Source organism: Oncorhynchus mykiss, chromosome 6 (genome assembly GCF_057628025.1).
Source record: "Oncorhynchus mykiss isolate SJ-2025 chromosome 6, ASM5762802v1, whole genome shotgun sequence".
NCBI classification, from domain to species: Eukaryota; Metazoa; Chordata; class Actinopteri; order Salmoniformes; family Salmonidae; genus Oncorhynchus; species Oncorhynchus mykiss.
The window spans coordinates 35,926,891-35,945,000 of NC_143027.1; the positions used below are offsets into that span (position 1 = coordinate 35,926,891).

Consider the following 18,110-nt stretch of genomic DNA (forward strand, 5'->3'; position numbering starts at 1 on the left):
TAACTGCCTGTTCAGGGGCAGAACGACAGATTTGTACCTTGTCAGCTCGGGGATTTGAACTTGCAACCTTGCGGTTACTAGTCCAACGCTCTAACCACTAGGCTACCCTGCCGATTTGAAGTGGATTTAATAGTGATATCAATAAGGGATCATAACTTTCACCAGGTCAGTCTGTCATGGAAAGAGCATGTTAATGTACACTCAGTGTATGTTGGCTATGGGGGCTGCTGCTGGCTGCTTGTTGACCATTACGTGATGTCAACTCATTTGTCACCAATTGGCCATATTCTAGCAATTGATTTCACTGTTCCTGCTATTGTTGACTATACCAGTGATGTCTGTAGACTACCGTTGGTTGCTTGTTGACTTCTTATTCACTGCCTGTTTACTGCTGGTTGTCAGAGCCAATGGAGTGACGCTAATGGTCCAGTGTTGGAGAGGATCAACTCAGTCGTCCCCCAGGCAGCAGCTCAGTCGTCCCCCAGGCAGCAGCTCAGTCGTCCCCCAGGCAGCAGCTCAGTCGTCCCCCAGGCAGCAGCTCAGTCGTCCCCCAGGCAGCAGCTCAGTCGTCCCCCAGGCAGCAGCTCAGTCGTCCCCCAGGCAGCAGCTCAGTCGTCCCCCAGGCAGCAGCTCAGTCGTCCCCCAGGCAGCAGCTCAGTCGTCCCCCAGGCAGCAGCTCAGTCGTCCCCCAGGCAGCAGCTCAGTCGTCCCCCAGGCAGCAGCTCAGTCATGCCCGAGTGCCACAATAACACGCCAATGAAACGAGTCAAACAAACCTCTAGCAAATATGACATGGCTCTTCTCTTAACGCCACATAGAGGGCTCAGTTCTGCCTCTGGTAAGCTCTGGTCCATGTTACCAGTGTGCTAAGGCCTTCACTGACTAATGGCCTTGCAGAGTGGAGGCCATTTTCAGCTGTAAGTACAGATGTACTTATTGTTGTCGGAGGGAGGTAATGGTTTTCTCAAATCATAAATTAACCACACGAGCGAGACTGAAGGTATTTTTTAGATTTGGGCCCGCCAAGGTTTTTATAGTGTGCAGTCAGCATGATATGACGGCAAAAATATTGACCAGGCAGAAACCGTGCATAAGTCTGTGTGTATAAGATTTAGCCAAACTCTTTAGCTCCTGGCTGTTATACTTCTGCCTAGGAAATCAATACTTTCTGAAATAAGATAAACTGTTTCATCTTGTTACCATTCCTCCCTCACTGGGCCTTGTCTGGGGGTGGGGTAGAGGGGAGCTACAGTTCATAAAAACAAAGACGGGACTCTGCGTGTGTATGTGGACTTTGAAGTCGATTCTGTAGTATTTAGTTTTCCACAAACCGGAGGTCTTGCCCTGGTACATCCATTTATGTGAAATCCCTCCTGATTCTATCTCTATCGCAACTGTTGCCAGGCTCCATGCCGGCTCTAAACCTGTCCTCACCGCGTGTGTGTGTTTGTGTGTGTGTCCCTCGCCTCCCATTCCTCCCTCTCTCTGAGATTACAGGATTCACAGGCTCAGTGATTGAATTATGCTCAGTGTGAGACACAGCTATCTCTTTCCTCACTGTGAGAGAAACTAAGACTTTGCTTTCGCTGTGTGTTTTACATGTTACTGGTAAATGGTTTCATTTTGCGTGAACGACGGTTCCCTCAGACGTGAAAGGAATCGGCGAATGACAGTTTTTCCTTCATCTATTTCTCTCCCTCTGCTCCTCTCCCGATCCCCCTCCCTCCCTCGCCCTAGGGACCCTGTGGAACCTGTCTTCCTATGAGCCTCTGAAGATGGTGATTATAAACCACGGGCTTCAGACTATGACCAACGAGGTCATCATCCCCCACTCAGGCTGGGAGCACGAGCCCAACGAGGACTCCAAGCCCCGCGACGCAGAGTGGACCACCGTCTTCAAGAACACCTCTGGTTGTCTGAGGTAATAGCTTGCGTGAGGCCTGATACCCACGCTCCTCTTAAAGGTACTTCCTGCCATAGGAAAAAGTGAAGCAGATCAAAAGATGGTTAATATGATCCAGCAGCAGGGCCCATGGTACAATGCATATGGACCTGCCAGGCCACCACTCGCACTTCAACCACAGAGGCTATTCTCTGAATGAGAGAGGGAGCTGAAAGACCTTTTCAACCAGTGTATCTGATATTGAAAGGATAGCGATCGATGGTCTCCGCTGCTGTGGCAATTAGCAGTGCTATTAACAGACAGGCAGGCAGGCAGTACAGGCAGAACCAGAGACCTTAGAGGTCGTCTAAGCAACCTGATGCTTGATTAGTACTTCCGTGGCCACAAGGGCTTACCGCAACGGTTACAACTGCCGTAACGACATTAGCCCTTGTAAATACGCATCACCTTCTCCCTGATCTTAAAGGTTGTGAGGGGATGGAGGGGGGCGGGTTGGGTCGATTGGGACTGGATTAAATTAGTATGTAGATTTATACCAATCAGGTGACAGGTTGGTGAGGAAGCCATGTTTTCCTCGCTCACTTGATTCAGATTCGCACATTCTCCTCAATGTGTTGCAGCTGTGGATTATTGCCTCCATAGGGTATGGCTTGAACCTTCTCTCAAAGGGTAACACATGATCCAACTGTGTGTTCATCTGGAGAAAGTAGTTGGCTAGTCCAGTGTCTAGCAACTGTCATTCAAGACTACTGCCCCTCTCTATACTGACTGACCTTGTAGGGAAAGTGTTCAAAGAGGAAGCCAGAGGCTGAGCCTGAGGGGGTGTAATATAGCCCCAGATAATGACTTCTTTCTACTGCTGTGTGTGTGTGTGTCCCCACCCCAACACACACACACACACACACACACACACACTGGAGATAAGTCTATAGGAAGTCTGGATGTCTGCGTTAAGCCAAAGGTCCACCAGGAGATAGTGGTTCTAATAAAGATGTAGTAGCTTCAATGTCTTTGTTTTGGCCGTTTGCATATTGGCTGTGACTCTCTACTAGTGTCCATTTTGCCAGTTTGACTCTGTTTTTAAAGTGTGTGAGGTTAATGTCAGACAATGTTGGAGACTAGATAGTAGTTCTTTCTCCTGATGTGACTTGGACCTTGTGTTATGGAAGTATGTCACCCTACAGAAACACAACAGATATGTATGTGTGTGTTGTCCTCTGTCCCAGCCATATGCTGCCTGCATCCCGCCCAGCCCCAGCCAGTCTGACCCCCAGTCCCTAATCCACTGCAGCTCAGCTCAGCAGTCACTGCGGTCTGTTGATCAGGATCCAACCAATCCCACCACCCTCCAACACCCCACCAACCCCCTGCTGTTTTGGTCTAATGTAACACATTCCAGATTAGCGTTCTTGTGTTTTGCTTGTTTGGTACTCTCTCTCGCCATCTTTCTCTCTTTCTTTCTCTCGCTCTCTCACACACACACACTCTTGATATCAGGATGTATTTTATTTTGCTTGGTGACCTGGGTAAGGAAGTAGACGGAGGCTGAGGGTTTGATCCGGCTGGCTGTCCTCAGATTACACCACTCCCTCCCTAGAGAAGCTGCTGCCTCCTCCTGCCCCATTTCACTTTAATCAATGTAATCAAGTTTGCCTCTCATCTGGCCAGCAGCACATTACCGTGGCTCCATCCCAAATGGTACCCTGTTCCCCAAAGGACCAGAAGGGCTCTGGTCAAAAGGTAGTGCACTATATAGGAATAGGGTGCCATTTGCGACAAAGCCAATGTCAGTGGTTCTGACAGGGGGAGGGGTATTGTATAGTAGTAGAGGTGACTACTGCTGAGTTAGAGGTCTGATATAGCTGGATGTGGATGCCCTCTGGTGAAGTTGGCAGCTGATTTCTCCTCCCCATGGGTCTCTCTGTGTATGTATGTGTGTGTGTGTGTGTGTGTGTGTGTGTGTGTGTGAGTTCACTGTGTGTCTCACCCATCCCACAGGGTCATACAGGGCACCTTGTACTAGCCTCGTATTACATCTCTCTATCTCTCCCCCTCTCTCTACGTTACCTGCTGCTGAGTGTCTCCATAGCGACGGAAACCAACAACACACTGTTTGCTGGTCAGAGGCAGATTTGAGATCTGCTGATGTATGGGAGATTAAGTTTACTCATGCCTTGACAGAGCAGCACGTTTTCTGTATCGGTCACTATTACCGCTGCTGCTTTTTGGCATTGTTTCCTTCTGGAAGGATTTTTATTTATTTTATTTAACCTTTTATTTAACTAGGCAAGTCAGTTAAGAACAAATTCTTATTTACATTGACGGCCTTCCCCAGCCAAACCCGGACAAAGCTGGGCCAATTATTCGCCGCCCTATGGAACTCCCAATACCGGCTGGTTGTGATGCAGTGAGTGTGCACAAAAGGGTCAGTGTAAATAGTCCCATTAGCCATTTGGTTAACTGTTCAGCAGTATTATGGATTTGGGTAGAAGCTGTTAAGGAGCCTTTTGGTCCCAGACTTGGCGGTCCAGTACCACTTTTCGTGCAGAAGCAGAGTGAGCAGTCTATGGCTTGGTGGCTGGGGTCTTTTGACAATTGTTTGGTCCTTCATCTGACACCGCCTGGTAAAGAGGTCCTGGATGGCAGGGAGCACGCCCCCAGTCATATACTGCGCCGTTTGCGTCAAATCAAAGTTTATTGGTCGCGTACACAGATTTGCAGATGTTATTGCAGGTGCCACTAAATACTTGTTTCTAGCTTCAACAGTTCAGTAATAATACCTAGCAATACAAAACTGTGTGTATGGAAAGTATATGACTAGAAAATGTGTGTACAGCAGTAGTTATATAGGATGAGTCATGACTAGAATACAGTATATACATATAAAATGAGTAAAACTGTATGTAACAATTATTCAAATGACCAGTGTTCAATGACTCTATGTACATAGGGCAGGGTACTAGACCGGCTAAGGGTGACTTTGTAACAGTCTGATGTCCTGGAGATGCAAGCTGTTTATCAGTCTCTCGGTCCCAGCTTTGATGTCCCAGTACTGTCGTCTCCTAGATGGTAGCGGGGCGAACATGCCGTGGCTCGGGTGGCTGAAGTCCTTGACAATCTTCTGTGACAAAGGGTGATGTATATGCCGTGGATGGCAGGCAGTGTGCCCCCGATGAGACGTTGGGCTGACCGCAACACCCTCTGGAGAGCCCTGTGGTTGCGAATGGTGCAATCTATCCACGGTTTTTGGTTTGGGAAACTTGTTATTGTCACAGTGGGAACAACATGCTCTATGCACTTCCTGACGAACCCTGTCACCGAGTCAGTGTATATTTCGAGACTATTCTCAGAGGCGACCCGGAACATTTCCCAGTCAGCGTGATCAAAACAATCTTGACGTATAAATTCCGATTGGTTACTGGGATTTCCCGCCCATACTCTCACCGTTTTCCCAGGAAAGGAACTGTGAGATTATTTCTATGAACAGCCTGACGTAAAATGGAACTGTTAAATTTGATGCCATTTCTACATCTGGCTTCTCTACGGGCCACGGCCAAAACTCTCTGCTATCTGCATGATCAATCATCAACGCTCAGAGTGAGAACGGAAAGCGCATCGCGTTATGGAGCGCAGTTCACAATGCATGTATCATCTCATCATACTAACTTTTCTTATTGTGAAAGGTGGGAAGGACTACGTTTGCTGCGGCATAGCCTAGGGTACAGTAATATAAGGACTGAATGTGTGTCTAATTTACACATCTCCAACTGGTTTCGGGGGTCACCGTATTTTTTTTCATCTTCAAGTCATTTTGTAAAATTCCAGATGCAAAGTTTTAAAACGGCTTATCACTCGAATATCGTTGATTTAAATCAGTGTGCATGCTGTCTTTCTCTCCAGTTTCGAAATAGATAAGCTTAATGCTGTTCAATATACAGTATATATACACGGAGTGTACAAAACATTAGAAACACCTTCCTAATATTGAGTTGCTCCCCCTTTTGCCCTCAGAACAGCCTCAATTTGTCGGGGCATGCACTCTACAAGGTGTCAACAGCATTCTAGAGCGATGCTGGCCCATGTAGACCCTTATGCTTCCCACAGTTGTCAAGTTGGCTGGATGTCTCTTGGGTGGTGGAACATTCTTGATACACACTGGAAACTGTTGAGCCTGGAAAACCCAGCAGCATTGCAGTTCTTGACCCACTCAAACTGGTGCTCCTGGCACCTAGTACCACACCCTGTTCAAAGTCACCCTCTGAATAGCACACATACACGATCCATGGCGCGATTGTCTCAAGGATTAAAACTAATTCTGTAACCGGTCCCCTTCATCGACACTGATTTGAAGTGGGTTTAACAAGTGACATCAATAAGGGATCATAGCTGTCACCTGGTCAGTCTGTCATGGAAAGAGCAGGTGTTTCTAATGTTTTGTATAGTAAGTGTAGTTGTCCTACCCTACCCTTTTTCAGGTCATAAATTCAATGCAGTATTAGCCTTAGATTTAGCTAATGAATGACAAGGTATATTTAAGCTTCTAACATACAGCCTGTCTATTGCGCAATAGGCTCCTGCTCTCCGCTGGCTTCTTCTTATAAAGCTCCTTTGTTTTGTTGAGAGAGAGGTTATTTTCCTGGATCCACTCTCCCAGCGCCCTCGCCTCTGCCCTGTAGACTCTTGTCATTGTTGGTAATCAGGCCTACTACTGCAAACTTGATGATTGAGTTGGAGGCGTGCATGGCCACGCAGTCATGGGTGAACAGGGAGTACAGGAGGGGGCTAAGCAGGCACCCTTGTGGGGCCCCTGTGTTGAGGATCAGCGAAGTGGAGGTGTTGTTTCCTACCTTCACCACCTGGGGCGGCCCATCAGGAAGTCGGAAGACCTATTTGCACAGGGCGGGGTTCAGACAGAGTGCCCCGAGCTTAATGATGAGCTTGGAGGGTACTATTTTGTGGAATGCTGAGCTGTAGTCAATAAACCGCATTCTTACATAGGTATTCCTCTTGTTCAGATAGGATAGAGCAGTGTGCAGTGCGATGGTGATTGCATCGTCTGTGGATCTATTGGGGCAGTAAGCAAATTGAAGTGGATCTAGGGTCTCAGGTAGAGGTGATATGATCCTTGACTAGTCTCTCAAAGCACTTCATGATGACAGAAGTGAGTGCTACAAGGCGATAGTCATTTAGTTCAGTTACTTTCGCTTTCTTGGGTACAGGAACAATGGTGGCCATCTTGAAGCAAGTGGGGACAGCAGACTGGGATAGGGAGAGATTGAATATGTCTGTTAACAATCCAGCCAGCTGGTCTGCGCATGCTCTGAGGATGCGGCTTGGGATTCCATCTGGGCCTGCAGCCTTGCGAGGGTTAACACGCTTTGTCTTACTCACGTCGGCCGCTGAGATTGAGTGCCCACAGTCCTTGGTAGCGAGCCGCGTCGCTGGCACTGTGTTATCCTGAAAGTGGGTAAAGATGGTGATCAGCTTATCCGGGTGCAAGACGTCGGTGTCCGCGACGTGGCTGGTTTTCCCTTTGTAATCCGTGATTGTCTGTAGAACCTGCCACATACGTATAGTGTCTGACCCTTTGGATTGCGACTCCACTTTGTCTATGTACTGTACAAACGTTTTGCCTGTTTGATTGCCTTGAGGGAATAACTACACTGTTTGTATTCGACCATATTCCCCGTCACCTTGCCATGGTTAAATGCGGTGGTTCGCGCTTTCAGTTTTGCACGAAAGCTGCCATCTATCCACGGTTTCTCGTTTGGGTAGGTTTTAATAGCCATAGTGGGTACAAAATCTTCTATACACTTCCTGATGAACTCACTCACCGTATTCGTCAATGTTATTCTCAGTCCCAGTCCGCGTGATCAAAACAATCCTGAAGCATGGATTCTGATTGGTCAGACCAGGGTTGAATAGACCTTAGCAAGAGTACTTCCTGTTTGAGTTCCTACCTATAAGGAGGGAGAAGCAAAATGGAGTCGATCAGATTTGCCGAAGGGAGGGCAGGGGAGGGCTTTGTTGGCATTTTGAAAAGTTGAGTAGCAGTGGTCCAATGTTTTACCAGTGCAAGTACTACAGTCAATGTGTTGGTAATTATCTTGGTCGGCATTTGATTGAGGTATTCTAGGTCGGATGAACAAAAGGACTTGAGTTCCTGTATGTTATCACAATCACACCATGGGTAGTTAATCATGAAACATACACCCCCGCCTTCTTGCCGGAGAGTGCTTTATTCCTGTATTCGTGATGTACTGAGAAGCCAGATGGCTGTATGGACGGGGACAGTATATCCCTAGAGATCCATGTTACTGTGAAACAGAGTATTTTACAATCCCTGATGTCTCTGGAAGGAGATCCTCGCCCTGAGCTAGTCTTCTTTGTTATCCAGAGACGAAACATTAGCAATTAATATACTCGGAAGCGGTGGCTGGTGTGCACGCCTCCTGAGTCGGATTAGAAGTCCACTCCGAATACCTCTTCTCCGCCGGCGGTGTTTTGGAACAGCCTTTGGAACAAGTTAAATTGCCCTGGGTGGTACGAACAAAAGATCCAATTCGGGAAAGTCGCATTCCTGGTCGTAATGCTGGTGAGTTACCGCAGCTCTGATATACAAAAGTTATGTCTGGCTGTATGTAATAACAACACAAAACATTTTCTGTGCTAATAATGTATACGAAATAACACAACGTTGCTTCGGAGCTAGAAGCAGAGCTGCCATATCTGTCGCCGCCATTTTACTTGAAGCTCTTGACCCGTTCCACTACAGTCCCGTCAATGTTTTATGACTTGGGAATTGGAGTCCCGTATGGTCTGCGGTGTCTGCCTCTCTGTACCATTGATTCGTTTTAATTAGCCCAAAGTGTATAATAGCCCAGGCTTTACCTGAGATGAATGGAATCTGCACCAGAGACTGACTGACTTCCCCCTGTGTGTGTAGGTGTGTGAAAGAGCGGCTGTGTGTATGCACATTTCTGTTTGCAAGTGTGTGCGCTCGTGCATATATCACCTTTGAGTGTGTGCACATTTAAGTGTGTGTGTCACTCTGGCTGTCCCCCTCAACCCCTTCGCAGCGGTGACAGGCATCATCCTCCAGGACTAGCTGGGTGGATTGGTAATGGGATTATATGGCCCAGAAAGAAAACCCTCTTAAATTAAGTCCCCAGCGAGCCTAGCAGCTCCTGCTCTCTCGCTCCACAACTAAAGTCTCTGTAAAGACATGCGCGGAACCACTTGGCAGGCCTTTGCAGACAGTTATTTACTATACAGGTCTGTTTGGGAGTGCGGAATGGTAGATTACAAGCCTGTGTACGGTTCCATCTTTGGCGGGAAGTTGACACTTTTCATGTCCTGTGCGGGAAGGTTTGTGGAATGATTATTTCCCTGTCTGCTTAGCTGTTACACTGCTGATTCACTGTCGTCAGATTCAGGTGTTTACTTTTATCTCTTGAAGTCAGCTGTGTCTGATCTTAATCTCCGCAGCTTCTAGAGCATGGGCACTGGGCAATGCTATCTCTGTGCACGGGGGAGATAGGAGCCCTCTGTCTCTGTAATATATTCAACCACTCATGGAGGAAATTGGAAGTGAAATGAAAAGCGACTCTAAATGCTGTTTATTAACACAGCCTACGGATGTCTCCTTTTTTTCTGCTTCTGACCAGGGTGTGTCTGTGTTCCACAGGAACGTGAGTTCGGACGGGGCCGAGGCGAGGCGCAGGCTGAGGGAGTGTGAGGGGCTGGTGGACGCTCTGCTCCACGCCCTGCAGTCAGCTGTGGGGAAGAAAGACATGGACAACAAGGTGAGCCGCCAGCTCCACACACCTCCCCATACGCATCATTCTACCTGTACATTATTATAACAGTATTTTGTGTAGTCGTTGGGGACATTTGATACCACGAATGCTGATTTGTCTTCTGTTTTGCTTGTCTCCAGTGGGTCTCTTTATCTAGTTTGGAAGCGAGTAAACAGTCCCTTTCATATCATATTCTGAGAACAATCTGTGCAGGTTGAGCTGACAACTCTTTGTCCCCGCCTCCTCCAGTCTGTGGAGAACTGTGTGTGTATCATGAGGAACCTGTCCTACCACGTTCACAAGGAGATCCCAGGGGCCGAGAAGTTCACAGACCCATCAGTGCTGCAGGCCCCGGGCTCTGTGGGCCCTCAGAGGAAGAAGAAGGATGACGCAGGCTGCTTCGGAGGGAAGAAGGCCAAAGGTGAAATGCAGGGACGACACAGAGGGAGACTAGACTGGGGAGACATGGGCCCAGTCCCAAAACGAACCGCTTCCGTGCACCGTCAGTGTTTGATGTTCTGTAGGAACCACTAATTAACACACACAGAGAAAAAAAAGAGGACCGAAACCCATTATACTATACTCAAAATGGGCCCTGTCAGTTTGAATAGGTTACTGTATGTATCCAGGCCTATGCTAACAGTATTTCAGCTCTTTCGAGCTCTATTTACCTCGTACCCTTCAGCCCAGAGCTATTTCCCCATAGCAGACAGTTATTTAGTAAAGGCTACCCTCTGGTTCTAGACAGAGATGTAATTAGTGTAGGCTACCTCTCAATCACTGACGAATGGCTGAACAACAAGTAGAGGTCCCTCTCCCACAACAAATAATGACAGCAATGAATCACTTAGTCAATGAGGTGTGACCCAATCTCACTGACCCCTCACAGTCCGGAGGGGGATGCTACTGATTTACAGGCCAAGAAGCACTGGGGCGTGTTTCTGGAAATGTGTGTGTGTGTGTGTGTGTGTGTGTGTTTACAGATTGAATATTATAGATGGCAATCGCAGGCGAATTAGCCAGTCTGCTGCTATTGTACACAGCAGTTAATGTGGTGTGTTTAGTCTTCACAGGCCCTGGAGGTGTACTTTGAAGGAAAGATGGCCTACATTAAAAATGCTTAACACGCCCTTCCAAAAACAGTGTGAGTGCGGGAAGGGGAGTCAGATCTTGCAAGAGAGTCGTTTAGACAACACGGTCTCTCCCAGCAATTTGTTACCCGAGTTAAATTGTCTAAATTTACCCCCCCGAATCCTGACACTTGCCATTACACCCATTATCATGAACAGACGCTTCAGGCCCAGCATTTTTACCCAATGCAAAATGGTTGCATTTTACATTTCTCTTTTTGTTATTGATTCCTATATTCCTGTGCTGTTGTGTGTGTGTGGCTGGCTTAGTGCCTTGAGTGGCAGTGACTGTCCCTCTCTCTCCTCGTGTGTGCTGCTGCAGTGTGATCGTACACACACACTTTCTCTAATGAGCCGAGTACACTGACACCACAGCCTCTTAACTCTGTCCCAGGAGAGTCACCTATGGAGTGCTAATGGGTTTTATTCTCCACTTGTCACCATTCTGCCCTAAGTACTTGTTTCTTACCTTCTATTCTCCCACTCTCTCTTGCTATCTCTTTCCTTCTCCCTCCCTTGTGTTCTCTCTTTCTCTCTCTCTCAGCTTTCCTACTCTCTCTTCCCTTTTTCCCTCTGAACTTTATAGCCCCAAGTTGACTTTAAACTGAACTTGTTTGTATTATGTCACCTCTAATCCACACAACCTATTTTATCATTTACTCTTCTCTTCTCCCTGCTTGTGTTTTTTGGCATTGCTGCTGCTTCCTTGGCTAACTATAGAGGAGTGGTTTAATCAAGGTGAGTGTCCTCCTGTCTCACTATCTCACCCCTCCCCTTACTGTAGCATCAGTAGTTTGGATCTCCTCCAAAACTGAGAAGTTTCACGGACTTGACTTGTTTGCCCTCTTAATTTGCTGTGGCCTTGCTGTGGTTCTCACTCCTTCATCCTACCACACAGCATCGTAGTGTTAGTAGTTCAAACCTTGCCTAATCACGAGGAGTAGGGGAGACCAGGTAAGACCAATAAGTTTGGGTAGTGAAAAGGAACCTGGGATTTAGTTTAGCCGTGTCCCGTCCGTGTTGACGATATGGATGGAGAGTTCATTAGCTGGCCCACCCTGCTCAATTACCTTCCCTCCCTCCCTTATTAAAGGACGTTCCCCACTAGGCTGCTACTAGACATGTATTGTGTGTGTGTGTGTGTGTGTGTACTCTGTCCATCTGTGTTTGAATGTGTGTGTGCAGTATACGTACACTCACACTGTGTCTTGTCCATCTGCGTGTGTGTGGTCATGCAGTGATCTCAGGGACATTGTCAATTAACTCTCTGGTGTAGTGGATGGTTCACCCACTTTTTTTTGTGAAGGCGACAGTTGACCCACTTTTGCAGAAAAATGCATTGAAAGTATAGTGAGCGTTACTCCCCCCCCCCCCCCCCCGTGACCGGCGATGGGAGTTTACCACTACGCCACTGGTCTGGTTGTCTGTTTAACATGTACAACTGTTCTCTCTCCAATCTCAATCCAGGCAGGAAAAACGGAGAGAATGCCAAAAGCTACGACACGCTGGATCTCCCCAAACGCACTGAACCCACAAAAGGTAGGCTTGTTCTGTCAGAGGTTCCCTTATTACAGCTTCGACCGGTCACTCCTGTTCCCGCTCACTAAAAAGGAGAATATCCCAAATATTTGCAAGTGTGTGCACGAGCATTGAATCACCTTTTTGTATGTGTGTGTGTGTCACTCTGCAGGACACGTTGTTATTTAGAGAGAAGTGACGGTTGAAATCGTCTCCCCAAATTAGCCTTGTTTCGACGACAAACGCTACCAGGAAAAGAAAACACAGCTTTGTTGGCAGAGATCACAGGCATCAGGCCTTTTGTAAAGGGCGCCCAAACATTTCAGCTGATTTGGAATCAGTTCCTTTACATGGGAGATGAAAAGCAGCAGTAAATCAGGTTCTGCAACCCCAACAGTGTCACTATAGAACTGTATGATACCCAGTAGCCCTTGAATCTGAACCACACACACCACAAGGTGAACCTATAATCCAAGGTGCCTTGAGAAATGTTATTTTACTTATAAAGGAATGCAACAGTATTATAGTAAGTTCCAACTAGATACAAGGCGGGACAGTCCCCTCCTGTTTCAGCAGTGTTGGAACACTGTTGACGGGTGGGAATGGCTGGTTCAGGCAGGCAGACAGCTATACCCCAGCAGCAGGTTGGAATTGGATTTGATGGTGGGTAGTGGAAGCAAGCGAGTCACCCTGGGCCTGTGCGGCAAAGCATGTCTGTCAGCCGTGAGTCTTCTCCAGCCTCTCCAACCCCCTCTACAGTTACTGATACAGAACCTAAGAGGACCAACACACAAGGGATTGTTGCAGTACTCCCCTCCCCTTAGCTGAGCCAGTACTTTACTCCTATAGGCCTACTTGTTCTAATGTCTTATCTCAATGATTTACTTGTAACATAAGAGACCCTACTTGCACTGCGTTTTTCTAATACACTTGAGGAATGTTATGCCACTGAGGCGGTTTGCTGTAACTCTACCGTTTCGATAGAATATATATATAGGTTTATCGTTGTACTGTTCCTTCTATTGATCGAATGAGCCGAAACGTTTCCACCTGCACCCTTTCCTCGTCTTTCTGAAGAATAAACATCCCAATTGGTTGCTGCAGTCCAACATTGGCATGCAGGATGCCACAACAAATCTCTTTGTGCTTTGCCTCTGTGTGCGCGCATCTCTTTTATCGCGTGCCTCCTTTTATGGTGTGTGTGCGTGCGTCTGCCTGCATATAGTAGGGGTGTGTTTGTCTGCATATAGCAGCTGAGAGAGATACAGTATATTTGTGTGTGTTGTGGGCTATGCGATATTCACACATCAGCGCCTTCATCAAGGTCTAATGGCATCCGCTCAAAGTCAATAGCATTTCCTGTATGGCTGCAATTAGCCACATTAGCTAGTCAAAGTGGGTCTCTCATTAAACTAGATTACAATTAATTGTGGTGCTTTAAGGTGTTAAGCCGATTCTGCCTCCTTTTTATCGCTTTAAAGTAAAGCAGATGAGCTGGGAGGAGGGTAATTAGCATGTTCCACAGGCTGCGCTTACTGGAAGCGCAACACAACACTGGCTGCACTAGAGGCAGTGTTTGGCTAGCTGCAATGTGATAAGGTTTCAATGGCACACAATTAGAAGTAATCCTCTTGTCTTGCGTTTTGACTTCTGAGAATCTGAGATCAATAAAAACCACTTTTGTCTTGAATCCATCAATAGCCTAGGTGTGTGGAGACATTGTACGCAAAACAAAAATATAAACGCAACATGTAACGTGTTGGTTTCATGAGCTGAAATAAAAGATGTTGACTCCTACGCACCTGGAACATACCCTTTTCAGTACTAAGGACCTTAAGAGGGCAAACTGCCTCTGTTTCTGAAATAAAAGATCCCAGACGTTTCTCATACTAATATCTCTCAAATGTTGTGCACGAATGTGTTTTACATCCCTGTTAGTAAGCATGTCTCCTTTGCCAAGATAATCCATCCACCTGACAGGTGTGGCATATAAAGAAGCTGATTAAACCGCATGATCATTACACAGGTGCACCTTGTGCTGGGGACAATAAAAGACCACTCTAAAATGTGCAGTTTTTATCACACAATACTATGCCACAGATATCTGAAGTTGAGAGGGAGCGTGCAATTGGCATGCTGACTGCAGGAATGTCCACCAGAGCTGTTGCCAGAGAATTTAATCGCCTCCAACGACATTTTAAAGAATTTGGCAGTATGTCCAAGTGTCGTGTTGGCGAGAAGTTTGCTGATTTCAACTTTGTAAACAGAGTGCCCCACGGTGGTGGTGGGGTTATGGTATGGACAGGCATAAGCTACGGACAATGAACACAATTGCATTTTATTGATGGCAATTTGAATGCACAGATACTGGGACAAGATCCAGAGGTCCATTGTCGTGCCATTCATCCGCTGCCATCACCTCATGTTTCAGATGAACTGTAACTCAGTCAAATATTTTAAATTGTTGCATTTATATTTTTGTTCACTATACAGTATGAGGAGGAAATTATAGTCCTAGAAAAGCTTTCCACTTTCGCTGACTCACCCAATGATGCGTAGCTCACTCTCCGGCGATGGACGATTTACTCTCATGCCAAAAGCCCATCTCTTGTTTTACTTTGTAAAACAATGTTCGTAGCCTACAGTCAGATTAGTGTTATCTTTTAAGCAGGAGCTATTTGCTTTTCAACCTGTGTTTGAAATATTGCGAAAGGCTTGTTCTGGCTTCATGCTGTTAACTGATAGATTTGCCGCGTGTTCCCGGGCTATATGCCTCGTGATTGGGCTTCATTAACACGATCCACAGCTAGGCTATTTTTTTTAAGAAGCTATTGGTCCTATGTGGCAGGTTCCTGTCTAGCGGAGGGAGGGAGACGGATCATAGAATGTGAATCTCATTCTAGTTCTGAGACCGGATACAGGCGCGCTTCTCCCTCTCACCACCGCAACGGCCCTTCGTGGTCTCAAACTTGTGCGCACAGTTTGATCAACATTATAGCCTGAGACGGCCCAACACGAACTCATTCTTTAGAACATCAGGTCGCGGGCTCAAAATCTACGTTCCCACATTACGTTTTTAGGAGGATGGATAATTAATGAGGCAGCAACTCGAATTGACTCGGATCGCCTTTATTTGAATGTTTACATTGCAAACAGTGTTTGAAAAGAATACATGCATGTATAGGTTCCGGAAACGAAACAGTCCAAAACGAAGAGGTGCCGGCTCAAATTAAGCACTGGTTAAAACGATTTGTGTTTGAGAGTGCAAATGTTATCCTGTGATGTAAATGTGGTGTGGTAAAGTTTACACGTACCTATTGCTCAACTGGATGAATCATTTTGTAGTATAAAAGTACTATTGCAGCTGTAGTCTACCCATGATTTGTTCACATAGGATATTACATTTACCTGCGCTGTTTATCTATGATAATCCTGTGGTTGTACGTTTAGCTACGTTAATGTCCCTGTTTGTCGAGATTTTGGGAGCTATTCTCCTCAAATGCATTGGCAGAGGGAGAGATTTGTGGGAGATTACATGTGTAGTTCAGCCCTGCTGATCTGTTGTCCAATGGAGGTCACAGACCCTCCGCATCACTTACCAACAGGCTGCAGTCTATGATTACGGTAAAAACCACATGAGATTTAGGGTCTCCAGCAGTGCATTTAAAAAAAAAAGCATACACAGACACGCAATCACACACACTAGTAGTGACTGGTCTGCACCCAATCAGAGCGCGGCGGAAGAGTCCCAACTGAAGCGTTATGTTACAGACATGAAGTCTCTATCATTTTAGGGACTCCATTTTTAATTCACCATGAGGTTGTTAATTCTGTGTATAGCTAATTCTCTCTGCCTGATTGCACTATAAACAGACCTGTTGACAGTACAGAGATTATTAAAGGACTTCCTAAGTTCCTGTTATTGCATTATTCATAGCGTTGAACAGGCGCTGGAACAAAAGTAATTTAAGAACTCTGAAAGAAGAAAGCGTTTCATTAAGGAGAGAGAGCGACCGAGTTGATGGGACACACACCCCAACGTTAATTGAAACCTCACCACACGTAAACCTTTTGCTTTGAGGAAAGGTCATGTACGAAGTGTGTGTGTGTCTCAGCCCAACGTTTATTGACACACGTAAACTTTTTGCTTTGAGGAAAGGTCATGTACGAAGTGTTTGGCACGGAGTGTGTATATGTACCCTCGCAGAGAGCAGAGGGAAATCACTTCAAAACAGTTTTTTGTTTTGTTTCTTCAGTACCGGAGGTGTGGATAAAGAGAGGGGGGGGGGCATCAAAGTGGAAAGATGCAGTTTTGAAAAAGGAGAAACCGAAGGAGGGAGAGAGTCCTGGGAGGAGAGAAGGCACAGATTAATCATTTTTGTTTTGTATTTTTTCCGCAGCACATTGTTTTTGATCTCTTCCTCTCGGGCCTTCCCCACTCACTACTACTCCGTTTACTCTAGGAACCTGCATGAGGATAGCTGAGCACAACAATCAAGCTAAGTCACATACTGTACAGTACAGCTGTATAGAGATGCTATGCTTCTGCTGTAAAATAGCCAAAGTGCAATTTTGCAAAGTTCACGACGCAGGCGACTTGTGTTCGGATGTCCTTAGTTGCCATCCCAGGCACTGTGTGTATCCTTCCACCTCTGTTGTGTTTTCCCTGAGCCAGCACTCTTTCATGATGCTTGAATGTTTGTTTAATGACTAGGATGAATGCCTTGTTCAGCTTTTCTTACAGTATTTACAACAAGGAGGATTGATTAAAGCTGCGTTAAGCTGTGTTAGTGTACCGTACTTAGTAGTGGCCGTAGGAGTGAGGGAGGGAGCAATCGAGAGGTAGCCGGGGCAAAGGTTCATGAGTCCCCTCGGGACTCAGTCTTAGAATGTGTTTTTAATTTTCCTTTCTCTTTTCATGCACCTCTCCTCTCCACTGTGCTTTGGAAAGTTTGCCTATTTTGGAGATGTACGTTTTCCCTTCGCCGAACAAACAAGTTGAAGAATTGAGGTAACAATTCAGTAACAACACTACGACTCCATAATGCTTTAACGGCTTAGTTTAGGAGCCTAGCGTTTAATTTGAAGAGTTTTAAAACGTCAACAGCAACTCGAGCCTCACTGTGGTGTGTTACTGCTGCGTAACCTTAACCACGCTGTTAACCTTACGCCTAACCTAAAATGATTATTTCAGGAATTTGTGGCTGTGCTATCTTGTGGAAACTCAGGGAATGTACTTGGTTTATGCTGAAAGGGTCAAGTCATGTTTGAACTGGAGTTCCATCTGGTCATACAAGGTGACAAAACCATAGGTCATTGCCATATCATGTAACTTCATTTGAACAGTCTTTTACAACCTACAGGAAATCTATCTTTTTTTTTTTATACCTATGCTCTCTGACTCACGGATGTGTTTTGAATCCCACTTGACTAATTGTTGTGTATTGAATGGTGACTGTCAGTATGGAGGCAAGGCGTGTACCTCTGAGGTGCTTTGTAGACCACGGAGGGGAACTAAATGTTTCCCTTGAAGATTGTCACTGCTTTACATTTATCACATTCGCAACCGGAACCCGGAGTCTGACGGAAGGTTCTGAAGGAATTGGAATGCTCCTAGTCCCTGTGGATTGATTCTTTTTTAATTTATTTTTTGAGCTTACACAGAAACTTTCCTTACCTCCATAACAGAAAGTAAACGCCTTCCATTTCCCCTTATTTAACTCCCAAAACTGTTCAGTAATCTCTTGTGTAATAACTTGA

General features: G+C 46.1%; 1 protein-coding gene across 50 annotated transcripts in view; it reads left to right on the forward strand.

Moving 5' to 3' along the window:
- The window catches only part of LOC110525852 (splicing regulator ARVCF), a 229,966-nt gene that overhangs the window by 180,182 nt on the left and 31,674 nt on the right, over positions 1 to 18,110 (forward strand). For 26 of the 50 annotated variants that reach the window (XM_090237798.1, XM_090237805.1, XM_090237817.1 and 23 more), the window contains 4 exons: positions 1,738 to 1,921; positions 9,591 to 9,708; positions 9,952 to 10,123; positions 12,300 to 12,371. In XM_090237798.1, the coding sequence (XP_090093924.1) occupies positions 1,738 to 1,921; positions 9,591 to 9,708; positions 9,952 to 10,123; positions 12,300 to 12,371 (546 nt within the window). Of the gene's footprint in view, positions 1 to 1,737; positions 1,922 to 9,590; positions 9,709 to 9,951; positions 10,124 to 11,552; positions 11,571 to 12,299; positions 12,372 to 18,110 lie in introns of all 50 variants that reach the window. The other 24 variants (XM_090237795.1, XM_090237804.1, XM_090237810.1 and 21 more) reach the window with 1 other exon arrangement.